Source organism: Chiroxiphia lanceolata, chromosome 7 (assembly GCF_009829145.1).
Source record: "Chiroxiphia lanceolata isolate bChiLan1 chromosome 7, bChiLan1.pri, whole genome shotgun sequence".
NCBI classification, from domain to species: Eukaryota; Metazoa; Chordata; class Aves; order Passeriformes; family Pipridae; genus Chiroxiphia; species Chiroxiphia lanceolata.
In genome coordinates, this window is record NC_045643.1 from 12,001,351 (window position 1) to 12,016,591 (window position 15,241).

General features: G+C 39.9%; 1 protein-coding gene across 5 annotated transcripts; it reads right to left on the minus strand.

The window, feature by feature from the left end:
• Positions 1-1,085: 1,085 nt before the first annotated feature.
• On the minus strand, positions 1,086-14,368 carry TMEM237 (transmembrane protein 237). Of its 5 annotated transcripts, none has more exons than XM_032692642.1 (13): positions 14,305-14,368; positions 11,991-12,022; positions 11,063-11,073; positions 10,489-10,545; positions 8,965-9,078; positions 8,460-8,574; positions 7,725-7,885; positions 7,001-7,124; positions 5,830-6,021; positions 5,352-5,425; positions 4,795-4,888; positions 3,501-3,622; positions 1,086-1,623 (listed from the first exon to the last, which is right to left on the minus strand). In XM_032692642.1, the coding sequence occupies exons 1-13, from the start codon at positions 14,332-14,334 to the stop codon at positions 1,556-1,558; spliced, it is 1,194 nt and encodes a 397-aa protein (XP_032548533.1). In that variant the 5' UTR covers positions 14,335-14,368; the 3' UTR covers positions 1,086-1,555. The 5 variants fall into 5 exon arrangements, with proteins under 5 accessions (XP_032548533.1, XP_032548534.1, XP_032548532.1 ...); XM_032692643.1 differs by lacking the exon at positions 14,305-14,368 and adding an exon at positions 12,783-14,157; XM_032692641.1 differs by lacking the exon at positions 14,305-14,368 and having other exon boundaries at positions 11,991-12,196.
• Between the last annotated feature and the right edge of the window lie 873 nt (positions 14,369-15,241).

A 15,241-nucleotide genomic window follows, 5' to 3' on the forward strand; every position in this document is an offset into this window, starting at 1 on the left:
GACATAAGAGAACTTAAGCCCTCAACAGGGCAGCAACAGCCCTAGTTATTCATGTTCCCATGTTTGTTTTAAAGCAACTCAGGTAACAGTAAAGAAAATTAGCACTGAAAGCACAGAAAGCTCTTTGACATTTCCTTCCATCTGGCTACTCTTAACTTCACTACTATAAAAAGTTCAGTAATTCTCCAGAGAACTTCGACAACTGCACCCCCTTTATAACCACCCGTAGACATATATTAAATCAAATAATGCAGAATCAGTATGCATTAAATAACATATACAAACAGTTTTTGGGCTTTAGGTGATACTTTCTTGATAAATGGTTTTCAAACTAGCTGTTGTCTGTGTCTACTAAGGAGACTGTTTCATCCTTCAATATGTATTTATTCGTATCTGCAATGCTTTCATTTTGCCATTTTAATATAAAAGAAAAAGAATGTTGGCTATCATCATCAAAACCCACCAACTGCCACTATTACTACTACATCACTGCAGAGAAGGTGGGCTGCTGCAGAGTTTTTAGTTTGCTTTAATAATCATTTTCTTGTAATTTTAGGAAGAAGTTTCCCATTCCATCCTAACACAAAACAACAATTTGGGGGGAAATCAATCTCCATCCAAATAGGCAGAAGTACGAACATTTTCAACATCTGTGAAATTCAAGTTTCTTTAGCAAGAGCAGTGAATAAACTGTTGTTCTTGCCATACAAGATAAGGAAAAATCAGAACACTCTTCCTGTGAATGGCTTTGTAATAGTTATGCATCCTGACTGCTGAGAAATTAGAGGCCATGGATGTATCCTGTTGGCAACACAAAACAACCATTTGATTAGAAGATGTATTTAGGTGTTTTCATTAACTGACCAAACTGTTGCGACATTAAAGCTTCTTTTTCTTGTCTCTAATCAACCTGAAAGAACTTGTTATCATCAAGATCTTTGTCAAGAGAACTAAAAAGAGATAAAAAAAAGTGTCCTCTTTTATGGATTATTAAACAAAATCCCTGTCAATTCAATCCTTTATTCTAGCAAATACTTTTTATGACACCCAAATGCAGATTATTTTATGTTTACCAACTTGGTGGATTTTATGTTTCCTAACTCTTCTTTTGTTATCATCTTCTCTTCCTTAGACTACTTTTGTCTTATGACTTGTTTTAATCTCTAGAGGACATTTAACCAAGTCAGATAAGCTAACTGCTGTCAGCATAAGTAATAAAAGCAGGTTGTTGAAGAGTGTTACAACCATCAAAAAAGCTCTGAACACCTGATCTTCTGCAACCCTCTAGTGTCTTTGGCTATGTAGGTAGCAATATTTACAAAATAAACCTTGACTTTTTGCACTAGGAATAATCTGCTTTGTAAAATAAAAAGCAAAAGTATAAAAGTTTTCAATCACGTTTGGAAACTGTAACATACATAAAAAGATCAACATTAAATATATACAATATAAAAATACATTTTTTTCTTTATGAAAATTATAATACATAGCTATAATACACAACATGTTGTGCCATCAGTCCCAGCTACAATAGTTGCAGGTTCTTGTTCCACACTTATGGCTGGACTCTGGGTATGACATCTCCCTGGGGAAATTCCTCAATTTCAGCATGAAACATCAATTCTAAATGAGAAAAAAAATAAATTCATTTTCTTTGAAAACTTTCCCCTGAATACAATTCCATTACTCCTGAAAAGCACCCTGGGATTCCCCCAAGCCTCCTGTTTTTTGTCTCAGTCATACCATTAACGACTCAGCAATGGCAAGGGCCACCACCGTCCTTAGAAAACCACTGTTGCCCCCCAAAATTAACAGAACTGGTGACAATGTTAGCAGGTGATCACATGTAGTACCACCCTGCATTCAACCTGGACACTGAAACAGAACTCTGAAGTACACTGAGGGATTGTTTTGAGAGTGTCAGACTTAGGAAGGAAGATTTCTGTTTAGAGACTCATTCACTTATAGATGTAACTGCTCTGTGTTTCGGTGTTAGGTCAGCACCAGTAGAACCTGGGTTAGAAAGCATCATGCATGAATGATACTGCTCACAGCTGTATCATGCTCACAGCTCAGCCATGGCAAACAGCCCAAGGCCAGCAGTGAAGAGCTCCTGGTGGAGAAACTGGCTGGGCAAACTAAGCAGCTGATGAAGTAGCCCCTGTGGAGCTCTGTGCTGCTGAGGGTTCTCTTATGTCTCTGTACTCCACACGTGTGCTTTGTCGTGCTACCTGCACATTCTTTGTATAGCCAGGCTGTGTTTGCCAACATCTTGTCAGCATGGTAAAATTACACAGCCTGTACATGCAACAATGTGGTTTATCCCCTCAAGTTTGAGATTCACTTATTTTTGCTACCCCATCCTTAGCAAACTAAACTTTCTCTACTGTTTGGGGTAAGTCCTAATGAATTTCTCTCTAGAAATCTCTGAAGCACTTTTCCAATCTTACTAGGCACATGTAAACATCAGAAAAGTTCATCAAAACTTGAGTAAAATTCTGCCACTGGACTGTTTGAATAAGTATTATTTAAAAAATGGGTTTAAAATACAATTTAAACATCTATTACAAATAGGACTGTAAAGGCTGCCACTTAGTTATTCATGTTTTTTTAACTCATTGAGTTATTAGAAATAAGCACAGTAACTGGGGACAGCTGAAATACAGACACCTGAACATTAAAATTCTAAAGCAATTTCAGGAAGCATGTTCAGTCTTCAGTTTCCCAAAAACAAATCTGTGTTTTAATTCATGGTTCTAGGGATACCTTATCACTTCTAAGTCAAAACTTCAGATTTTTATGAACAGCATACCTTCAAGTCACAGGCTGCATGCACTTGACAGGAAAGCTAAGTTATGATACACCTTTTGGATCCCAGTTGGAACACAAAAGGAAGAAGGCCTAGTCTCTAGCAAAGCTTCTTCTGTGAAAAGAACTTGCTTGCCCCTTCCTGCAGCCTGGACCAATACAAGTAGTCCTCTTTTGAAGTCCTGTTCTGCAAGCACCAATCTGACTTTTCAAAGCTTGGGAGTTCCCAAAACTACTGCAGTGTTCTACTGGAAATAATACTGAGCTTAAAACGCATTAAGCATTTGCAAAAGGAACATTAATAACATTAGGGAATTTTCTAAAACACAAGTAGAATACATTTCAAATATTTAAAATACTGTTAAACTTCTTTTTCCCTTCAGTGAAAAAGAGACGTGCTCTCTCGTTTCAAAATTTGTGTTGCTTCAGACATGACAAATAAGGCTTTTCCTTCCTTTTTAAATGAAAGCTTATCCTTTATAAAACCAAACACAGACACGAGCATCCTAAGAAGCATTTGCTGTGGAAGGTTGCTAGGGGGTGCTTGTTTTCATTCAGTCACAAAATTTGTCAGGACTAGTCTCGAACACCAAATGCAGAGCACTTGGTTCAGCAGATAAAAGCTTGAATAAACAAGCTTTATTATAAAACAAGCTTTATTATAAACAATTTCGTCTATTAACGTTTCCTACCTTCACTGTGGTCTAGCTCTGGTCGGTAAGACAAGAAGATCCAACTTGTCCCAACTAGAACAGACACTACCAGATTCACCACAACCCATGAATGAACAATTTCTTCCTCTGTACCTGCAGTCCTGGGAAAAACACATCAACCCATCAGTCAGCTCACTGGTACGCAGAGGTTACAGTCATAATTTCAACAGAGTATCATCAAAACAAGCTTGCTAAGCCAGATGTGAAAACAGAACTACTTGTACTGTCATGATGGTCTTGCATTGCAAAGAGAATGATTACCAAAGACACGTGACTTAGCTAAGAAACCCCAGTATCTCACAGAGAATGTCCACTGGTAGAGTTCAACAGGAAATTCCTTTTCTTGGCCAAGAGACAGAAAATAAAAATCAAAATGCATGGTCAAATTTTACTGTGGTGAAAGGCAACACAAAATATCATCAGTTCATCTTTCTTTTAAGCACTTCCTCATGAGTCAGCAAGGCAAGTGAACAGCAAGTTACTAAAGTCTGTTGGGGAGCCAATGCAAGGACCTGTATGGAGATGCTGTGGGGTGGATGAGACGGGGCTTTAGGACTGTATGATTTAGCTTAGATGGTTAACTGACACTTTTCTTACTGTCATAACAATAGCAGGTTGTGGTTTTGTTACTAGAATCTAGGCTTTTTAATAAACAACTCAATAAACATTTACAGAAGCCCTAAAAGGAAACCCCAAAACTAACTGCCCAAACCAGCAAATTTTCACATAAATGCTTCTGTTCTACTTCTCTGTTCTGCTTCTGGTCTAGTTTAAAAACTCATGCTACCAGAATTCAAGTCCATTAATATCTACTTCAGAAAGTAACAGCTTTGGATGGGATTGCCTAACAGGAAACAATGCTTTAGGTTTAAGTGTCACCTGTGTCTGCTAAGATGATGCATCCTGTGACAGACCATCTCCTTCAAAAACAGTGTTGACTCTCTACAGAATGTCAAGCCCTTGAACCCATTCTCAAGCTAAAGAGATTCTTATGGTTCCTGCCAGATGACATTTCCAGCATCATTCCAACAGGCTCTTGTTTGAGGTACAATGGATTGGCAACCAAAATGACCAAACCCATCCTTGAGTTTTTATTTTTCAGTGAAATTATCAAAGGTTCAGGACAAGCTCAAACAAAGGCAGGTTTAGTAATGAAATAGTTCATCAATACTTTCTTATATATATTGTATGACCTCTTCCATCCACTAGTTTGACTAAGGTTCTTAAGGGAGCTACATCATAATTTACAGAAGTGGTTTCTTAAGTTTCCTACCAGATACTGCCATTTTCCGAAGGTGGTGTGTAGAGGTTGATTCTGTCACATGTCATCTGCTGGCTTAAGGACAAGATAAGAGCAGCAAAGTACACTGGAAGAAATGGAATTAGCAGCGTCAGATATAAACTCCCAAATGCTGTCTCATAATGACACGGTACTAATCACTACATATTCTTTCACTCCACTGCCTCCCTAAATTCATTCTCTCTTCCTTCAACATTTCTGACCCATCAAAGTCTGGTTTCTGCACTTTTGCAATTCATCAGCTACATCAAACGGGCATCTTGTTATTCAGTTTTTTTGTTAGATTTGTGTTCTGTATTCAGAAGTGGGAAAGAACTATCTCACTTAACAGCCCCACTAATGCTACTACTGCAAATGCTTTAAAAAATTATGTAACAAAGTGTTCACAGCCTTTGCTATTTTCAACTACTAAGTCACTTCTTCTAAAGTAGAAAATAACCAGGAAGGGCGATTTCACTAAAAACAGTACATAGGAGTTTTCCATTTACCATATTTTCTGGACAACTTCCTATCCACTTCAAAATACTTACAGAAAGAGGCTACTGCTGCTGGGTCTAGGGTAAGAAAGCCCCTCACTGCAACTGAGGCTTTTGCCAAATCAGTCCTGATAACAAAACCAAGAGTCATTAACACAGCCCAGTAAGACAATGATATTGTTCTTCTAGGAGTATTCTTTTACCTTATGCAAGGTATTTTTTCTGCCTCTGTTACAGTGCCTTAATACACAACTACATCCCACACACATGGCAATGGCCCTCATTATGCCAAAGCCAAGAAAGACTGAAACAAACAGTACCAGTTTGCTGAAGCAGGGTCCAAGCAATGGACAGAAATGAGTAAGAAAGGTCTGGATGCACAAGTACACCCTTTCTGTGTATAGCCAGCCATGTGTAAAATCATTCTTTAAGTATAGCACATTGAATCATCAAGAGCAGATCAAAATATGCTACAGAAAGGAACACAGTGTACCCAAATTACACACACCTTTCAAATACAAATATATTTTACCTGTCAAAGGCTGAGACTGTACTGATAGACAGCAACAAATAGAACAAACTTTGAGCTGGGTATGCTATTGGCTTATACTGTTCAAGCAGGTTAGAAACTGTGGAAAGCTCATGTCCTGCCAAAATGTAGATAACAACGATGTTCCATACAGCATACCCAGCAAGGAAGCCATGGGTAAAGAGTCCCATCACCCTGAAAGAAGGAAAGAACATTAGATCACTTTTAATATCTTGAATTAGCAAAGACCTTTAGATCGATAGAAAATCCATCTGTTCGACCCTGCTTTTCAGAGCCTTTCAGAAATTGTTTCTAAATGCTTTTCCTGATCTAGTTTTAAAAATTCTAGGCAACAAGACTTCTACATCCTCCCTTAACAGACTGCACCAGAACCTGAGCACTTAAAGAAAACAAAGATGTTTTGCCTTTGCTTCATTACTGCTTCAGGAATCAAACAGTTTCACTCGCTGCCTGTAGCTTTCCAAAAGCACTGCCCTTTACACTCACACAGTGGTCTTAAACTTGTCCCCAAGGCAGTCTTTTCATTATCTTCCTTGCTAAGGAAAACCTTGAAAAGGAAGCACAGGCTCACAGATAATATACACAAGAGAATAAAATGGTTGTCATCTTCCCATCCTGTACCTCAACACGACCACATATTAAAAAAAATACATTACTTTTTTGCTATTGTGTGCAAACTTATTCCCCTAGTCCAATTTCACTCCTCCCTCTTTTTCACCTACCAGGATTTTTCTTTGAGAACTACCTGAATTCAAGTATTTTTATTCTGGTGATACACCTGATGGGTCAGTCTTATTTTCTAATTTTTTTTGGTAGGTCTCTAATATTTTGGTTATCAGATCAGCCTCTTTCTATTCAGATTTTGTCTGAATCTTTGCAATATGACTTTCTTAGTTATTCTTTTTATACCCATATTTTGCATGTGATGTCTAAACTAGAAATACATATTCTTGACAATAAATACCAAAACCTAGAAGAGTGATAAACTTTCTATCTTTCGCATCCTGAACCACCATTTATTAGGAATATCCAAAAGAAATAAAGATACATCTGAATGGTAGAGAAAAGGCATTAATTTTCAGGGAAAAAAAACCCCAACGCAAAACTCCAACACTGATTTCTGCTTATTTACATCAGAACATTTATCTTTCACCTGAAACTTCGGTGCACTGAGAGGGCAACATCTCTAGTAGTCCATGAAGCCTTGACATCCAGAAGTACATTAATATTTTCAGTGGTTTTAATCAATTCTGCACGGTCAGCTGCCTGAAAACGCCCTGAAAGGATGAGAAAATTAGTTGCAGAGAGTACTGTTACCTTTCATCATCATTTCTGCATTAAAAAGCTGTAAGCCTCAGAAGTTCCATCAGAAACTCTCTCCTGCCCCACCTCCTGCCCTCTGTCAGTGCACACTGGTACCAGGATGCCTCTGTCAGAGTGATGCATCCTGGTGGTCAGGCTAAGACCTGAATGTGCAAAGAATGTGCAGAGCACTTTGGAAAATTACTCAGTGTACAAAAAAAAAACCCCGGTACAAAAAAACCCCCAAACCCAAAACCAACAGAAAACCCCAAACACCCATCATAAAACTGCCACTGGAAAGACTTTTTATAAATAATAATTTCTTCTCAAGGTACTGTGACAGTATTAAGTCAAATGAGCTCAGCTGGGTACTCTGAAACAGTCTTTTTCACACACACCGTGGAATTCAAACATTCAACCAAACCAGCATTCAATGTTGAAAAATTATCATGTATATTTATTTCCATATAATTTTTGTTTGGGACAACTTTACAGTATTTGGATTTTAAATACAATAGTGCTTCCTCTAATTGCAAGAATGCCCTTAAGTTACTGAAATCACAAGACGAACTTACGATTTTTCTCAACAAACACTTTGCTAACAGGCTGGCTAATTCCAGTGGGAGCAGCAAACACGGGCTGCTGATCTGGGCTCTTTCTGTGCTCATCTTCAATGATGTCTTCCTCCTCCACTTCCAGCTCATTGGGACTCTGCATTTCGGCCGGCCGAGGTTTCCTGTCAGCACAGAACATACAGTGGGTCAAAGAAAGAACAGGAAGTAACATGGAAAACCTAAAGGCTCCTATGAACATTTACCTGTCTAACTTGACTGATAAGAACTGACCAGGCTACTGACCTGTATAATATTATCCCATTTACAATTTTAAGGACTAAAGTTCTCATGGAGTTAATTAACTAAAAACATAAAGCTAATCCCATGTCAAAAGATTAACAATTAGAACATACGGGAACAACTGGGGAAAAAACATGCTAACTCTCATAACATTAAGAAGAAGATAGTAAGAATGAAAGAAAGTGGTTACACGTTCTAATTTTTTCACATATGTGACTGAACTATTAGGCTCATGAAAATGTATTCAGAACTGTAATGCATCCAGGTATGCACAGAGCAAACAGGTGAAGAAAGTTAGATCTTAGCCCTGGAAAGAACTGCACACAGGCTGAATGGTATCAGGATGGTTGAGCTTCAAGATCTTATGTTTTTGTAATGTGACAATATAAAATACTACTCAGCCACAGTCACTGTCACAGGTGTTCCAAATGATGAGCTATACTAGTATTGTCTCACTTAGTTCTTTTTCTCTGTTTGCGGACCACTGTTTCTTCAGCTTCAGGGACATCCATGCCATTTCCATTCTGAAACAGGGATGCAACATTTTGCTGGGTAAAAGAGGTCTCAGAATCTGAAGATTTAAAAAAAAAAAAACAAACACCACGACATGAAAGTTTCAGAGCTTTCATAAAAATGGACATACATTCACTCAAATACATAAATAGTTGTTACTATATAAACAGAGTCGCAAAAAAGTTATGATCTTCTGAGCTTTGAATGATGTAAAGTATCTATTTTATCACTTCCAAAACTGTACTACAGTTGTTCTCATGGATGTTTGTACCCTATGGAATCTGACACCAGAAACTGAAACTCTAAGCTGCCATGCACTCAGAGATTACTTTCAGGTGTTTTAAGTACAAAAGCCCATGAAATGTTTTAAGCCAAAATACATGTTGGCCAATCCCATTTCTGCGTTCCCACGTTTTATTCGGCGCTCTTTCCAACTTGTTTCACATACCAGCAGGTGCTTTCTTCTTCTTGCGTTTCCTCTGCGGAGGGACATCCTGGTGTTCGGGAGTGAGGGGCTCGCTGCTCTCAGACTGCCGCCGCACCGCGGCGTGGACGATGCCATCTGAAAACCACAGCAGAAGATCCAGCAACCTTAACTCAGAGCCAGCGAGAAACAGGCAAGAAAAAGCTGCCATTTACTACGCTGTGCAAATTCTGTATTTGCCCTCTGTATTTGCCCAGCTGAGCAACAACTGAGATGCAAATGCACTGGCTAGGAAAACAGTTGGGAATCAAATGCCGTAAGAAGGAACATACAGGGGTGACGGCTAACAACCCTCCTTTCACCCTAGCAGTTTCTTGCTTAGGAGGAAATTAAGTATCCAATTTCCATTTGGGCACACAGCAGAGGCCTGACTGAAAGAAATCCACCACGGGAAAGAACTATACCTCTGTATTTCTCCTTTCTACGTGCAAAGATTATAATGCAAGGGACAAGTAAAAATTAACAGTTTGTTACAAAGTGATCCACGCAGATATGTGCTAAGGCAAAATAGCATCAAATCAAAGGGAAATTTAAATGCTAAACATACTCCACAAGAATAAAGGGAAGAGCAGAAAAACAACACTAAAGGATGTTTACTCCAGTGTGAGAGAGGAGCTATTATACTTCGGAGGAACTACATTTCCATGAGAGGTTAACATGAATTCATCGAATATTCTAGCACCAGTAGCATCAGTTTGCATGATCAGAAGAAGAAAGACATGACCAGAAGCAGAAAGTTACTGTTCCATTTTACATCACATCTGGTTTTTTATAGCTCTTCCAAAGACTGTCATCTTTATGATAAGAACTGAATCCATCTGTTTCTACTTCAAGCACAGGTTTACCCACCTTTTATAAAGTTTTACTGTGCTAAAAAGCAAAATTAACCAGCAAAGTAACAGCAAAAGTCAAGGTATACTTTGCACCATCATTCAGCTCACTGAAAACAACAGTAAACAAAACTTAATCCTTGGAAAATCCTGCTAGCAACAGCTCTACTTGTTGCATTTAAAGGTCTTTCAGTGAGGCCTCATTGTACACTTTTAAGCAAATAAAAGTAGTTTACTCATCAAACTTTTATATTGACCCAAGTCAACTGGTTACAGAAATCCACTAGACTCTGTTAACATGTTCTGCTTTATCAAAACAGATCAGACTCATAATCTTGCTTAAAACAATATGTTTGTTCTGCAGATTTGCTTCTTGTAGAAATACAAAGCTCTGACACTAGTCATCTTTTACACTCTTAACTAACTCTTCAGTGGCAATGTAATGATTAACTTTTGACTTTATTTGGCCAAGGACTCAAATTGAGCCAAATTGTTAAATGAGTTTTATCTTAGTTCATTCAAAAATTCGAGCTCTTAACACATTAAACATAAGCATCTTACAGCTGGAAATTACTATTTAATGAAGCATGCAAAAAATTTATAAAGGCAAAAAATAGCAGGAATAAAAGAACAGTTTTCAGTCTTGGTAGGACCTCACCTAATGGAGTCTTTCCTTTGGGTTTTCTTTTTTTGGGACGACTGAGTGGAATTTCATCTGCATAACATAAAACAGAAGTATGGGTGCACAGCAAGGAGAAAACTCTATTTTCTTTTTTTAGCAGCCATTTTATTGCAAGTTAAGAAATAGGTTCTTTTTTACAAATTATGACATCACATTCTACAGGTAAGATGATAATTCACCAGTTCACACAAGGAGGAGGAGTAGAGAAGATGATAGGAAAACAGGATAAGGAAAACTGTCTTATGTGTGGCAGAGGCTAAACACACACATGCAACCTGTATTAGGTGAAAAAGTCAAATACTCTCAATAATGCTCTGAAAAATGAACTTATTGTTTAAAGCACAGTGGCAGCATTTCAGTTACCTTGATGGAAACAGCAAACAATAAAGAGAACAAAGAAAACTACAGCTCTAGCAATGGCAGCACAGGTATCCATGCAGTTTAAACAATCAGCCTGCATCCAGGAAAAGTATAAGGCTCTATCTTTAAAGAGAGAATGTGTGATACCAAAAGGAACTATCAGTGTTTATAATTCTCCTTAATAACTCACCTTGGCTTCCACTTCACATTTAAGGAGAAAAGGTGTTGACATGCAGTGTAAAAGGAACAAAGATGAGAAGAAAGTTAATTTTGAATGAATTACAATTCACAGCAGTGAAATTCACAGTGTTGCTTCTGTGATTCCTTCCCTTATCCCCATCCCTCTTTCTGAGCAGTTGTTACAACAGGGTTAAGGGTAGGAAGCAATCATCAAGACTCAACACTTTGTTGGTGACTAGGCACAGTTTCTTGATTGGCTGGCTGGGGATCAGATTAAAAGCTTTAATCACCTGGCTAATTAAAACTTGTCTTACTGCCTGATATGTAACAAACCAACAAAAGTTATAAAACATTTGAGCCCATACATTACTAAAAAGACACACTCTATGTCATCAATCATAAACATCACATTTACTTTCAGGTACTTTGAAAGAATTCTAAAGTACTGTGTCATAACAACTCTACTTCCACATTGAAAAAAAAGCCCTATTTTTTACCTATGCTACATCGAATTAGTAGACACCTATATCCCTATTCAAGAATATCTAGTCCAATGTCAGAAATTCCTGTTCTGAAGGATCTGCGATCCAAATAAACAAAAGAACATGTAACAAAACAAAGAGGGAAGTGAGAAGAGATTGAAAAAGACATCAGTTCCACTATAGTAGACATTAAAACTGTAATATCTATCTGAAACTTTTTAAAGGATTTATCTCTCAGTATTAAAACTGAATTAATAGACTAAAATTTCTCAGCTTCAAAATGCTTTGCATTCCTTGTAAAGTGTTCTGGGACAAAAATTAGAAAGAGAAGCAATTATTTTTAAAACTGTTATGACTACTCATATGTTTAATAAGCTTATTTCTCTTAATGTCATTACTTTTAAAATCACTGCAGTACAGCACCACAATCAGTTCCACAGAAAGCACTGATTTTACCTTGGCACTGGAGGAAGGGCACGAGGCGGGCACTGAAAGACAAGAGAGAGACAAAAGTCAACTTCTATCAGCATAAAACCACCTCTCAGAAAACAGCTGCTTCCAGGTGTGGTCAGAACACACGAGGTATGTTTTGCTTCATATGCCCCCTAAATGGCTACACATTCCTGATGGAGATGTTATAGAAAAGCAATAGCTAAAAGATGCTGGAATAATATGTCCTTACCAGAGTTCTGATGGGCACTGCATTAGGGACGTGTACCTAACATCTGTGTGTGAGGCACAGCTTGCATTTCAACTTCATTTGGATAATTTTCACTTTTCATGTAAGGTACTGCTTTCATTAGAAAGCTTGTCAGTCAATCTGTTCAAATATCAGAATACTGCAATAATTTATGCATTCAATACACTTGTATAGTATACAGCATGAGCTGATAGAGTATTTTCTATTAATGAAGGCGTAAATTCAGAACAATAGTAAAGTCAGTAAAAGGAAATAAGCTCAGTTATGAGAATAGCTTTAAATATTATAAAATACTATATTTCATTTTTATTAATTTTCATATTTACTAGCAGGTCAAACACAACTAAAATCTAAAAATATCTCCTGATAATAATCAGAAACTGAGCTTTGTACCTTTCTCTCATCTAGAAAAAGGCAGTTAACTTTCAGATTTTGTATTACACAATTATATTGAAAGAGTATACACAAATAAGTATTTCCCATGCTCAAAAAATTCAGTTGATATAAGAAATAAAAAGGGCTGTAAGACTGGTAAGACTCAAACTTACCACTTGTTTCTTTCCCATATCATTTGAAGCTGCTCCCTGAAAGAGGCACTGTGAACTGGTCTATGCTCCCTAACGCTGCTCACATTGAACCTCAGCTAATTCTGAACTAAAAATAAACTTCAGGCAGCCAGGATTAGCTGAACATGAACCCTCCTGGCCCTGGGTTAGGACCCAGCACTACTCCCGTTTGAAACAAGGGCAGTTTGTTCTATGGCACCAAATGTTATTTGCACAAAAAAACTCATTAACTCCACTTGCTGGTCCAGGTTCCTGTAAACAAGTTTGACTTTGGTTTGTTTACCCAAAGCAAACGAGACGCCTCGTGCAAGGAAGGGTTTGTGGGATTAGGCCTCAAATCTCTCACTTGGATTTTGGCCATGCTGAAGACTGACAGCAAGTGCCATTTATACAGGTAGGGAACTGCACACCCTAAGCGGCCCCCAGGACTGGTCACACCATACAGCTGTATGAGAAAAATATTGGTAAAGGTCAGAGCTCATTACTTTTACTGTTTCCAACATTCCTGTAGCAGGAAATACTAAATGTTTACGATTCTTGATATTTTAAAAAACTAAGAGCTAAAAAATCCATAAAAACAAACCAACCAACCAAACCCACAAACCTTCTATACAGCATTCACCACATGTGCAGTAGTATGTCTGTATTCTGTAGTACCTACTTTATTACTTTCTATAAAACAACTGAAAAGTGAACTGATATGTTATCATTTATTCCTTGCAACAAAGGGAACCACATGCAAGCAGGCAGTGGTGAATACTCATCGGTTCCATCTGTATGACAGACAACTCTGCCATACAGATACCAGCTTTGGTTTATTTGCCGGTTCGCAGAGTCTGAACTTCACTCCAAGCACGAGTTTGGGGAGAGAGACATTTTGTTACTGCCAGAAGAGCTGCTGAATGCTCTAAGGTAGCCATAGCGCCCCTGAAGGCAACAGATGCTCTCAAACCAGCAGCCGCTGCCTCAGTCCAACCCTGTGTTTGCACACGTGAGCCAGGCCACAGGACGCTGGGGCACACCTGGAAACTCAGGGCGGGAAAACCGAGCTACCCAACCCCGCTGGTGTCCATTCCAGGATGCAGGGCAGAAAGGGTTTAAAAGCCCTCAGTGTTTAAAAACACTTAACCAGCCTTTACAGATTTAAAGCTCTGCAGATTATCTTCTGAGAGATTTATATGAAAATACGAAAACAAGGAGGAAACGCTTGCTTGCCACCCCAGCAGAGGTGGCAGAAACGTGCCACGCTGCATCCGGCGACATCCCCTGTCCGCCTCCCCAGCGGAGCGGGGAGGTACGACCGCGCTACCGGGGCTCTCCGCTCTCGCGTCCCGCTTCCTCTCCGCCTCCCGGCGGCAGCTGCTGCCACCGAGGGCTCCGCGACATCCCTTCAGCCACAGCGCCCGGCGGGACAAGCTCCCGCCTCCCGGGCTCCGCAGCCGGGCGTCCCGGGCTCCGCGGGCCCCGTTCGCCGCCTCCCGCCCCGGCCCCGCCGCGCCCTCACCCCGCCGGGGCCCGCCCGCCGCGCCGCCATGGGCCGCGCCCGCCCCGATCGGCTCCGGCTCCGCGGGGAGGAGCCGCCGCTCCTTCCGCCCCGCGCCGCGGCTGCGCCCCCCCAGCGGCGGGGAGGGCCCGGCCCCGCTCCCGCCCGGCCCCGCCCGGTCCCGCGGCCTCGCCCGCCGCCCCCAGTGCGGGGCCAGCGCAGCCCCGCGGCTCTGGTCGGGGTCGTCGTCCTTAAGGCTGCGGGCGAGCAAAATCAAACGCTCGAAAGTGGAAACAGGTTTCTGGCCTACTTTTCAGCTTGTAGCCAGGGTCAGAAACTGCTAAATGAAGTTCTGCACTGTAAGCGGGGGGAAAATACCCACAAAGTGGGGACCAGCATGGTACAGAAGCACAGAGCTGGCTCTTATCTCAGCCTCCACTCATCCCACATAAGTGTCATATTGGGACTTCAGTCTCTCCCGTTTTATCTCTAAACAAGGAATACAACCTCTGGCTCTAGAACAAGCAGGCATGCTGGTAGCTGTAATATTTTACTTTAAATAACCATTTTCTAGACTGCTTTACTTACATTTGTTGATTTTCCTCCAAGGTGAGGTAGGCCACCAGAATAGTAATCTGTGTTCCTCAGAGGGCAAGACAACTGCCATGGGAGGTAAAGAGAGTGAGGAACTTACTTGCCACAAGCACCACACCCTCTGATGAGGAGAGTCTGCTACCATAGAGCAAACCAGTGAGAGAAAGGATTTCTCACTATTCCCCTCTTTGCTAAGTCCATATTCTGTCAGTTTGTACTTACTTGAGTTGATGAAACAAAAGACATATCATATGTATTATGAAGGTAACTGTGGTTTCTGGAGGAATTAATGTTGTACCAACGCCACTCCTACCTTAAAAGGTAAAAAGGACTAGCAGCAAACTAATACTGTCATAAATAACAC

Excerpts from the sequence above, each read along its gene's own strand:
- TMEM237 (XM_032692641.1), bottom strand. The coding sequence starts at position 12,064 with ATGCTGATAGAAGTTGACTTTTGTCTCTCTCTTGTCTTTCAGTGCCCG. Across the intron at positions 6,022-7,000 it reads TCAGTGCACCGAAGTTTCAG|GGTGATGGGACTCTTTACCC; the intron begins GTGAAAGATAAA and ends TCCTTCTTTCAG. Across the intron at positions 5,426-5,829 it reads ACAGTCTCAGCCTTTGACAG|GACTGATTTGGCAAAAGCCT; the intron begins GTAAAATATATT and ends TTTTGTTATCAG.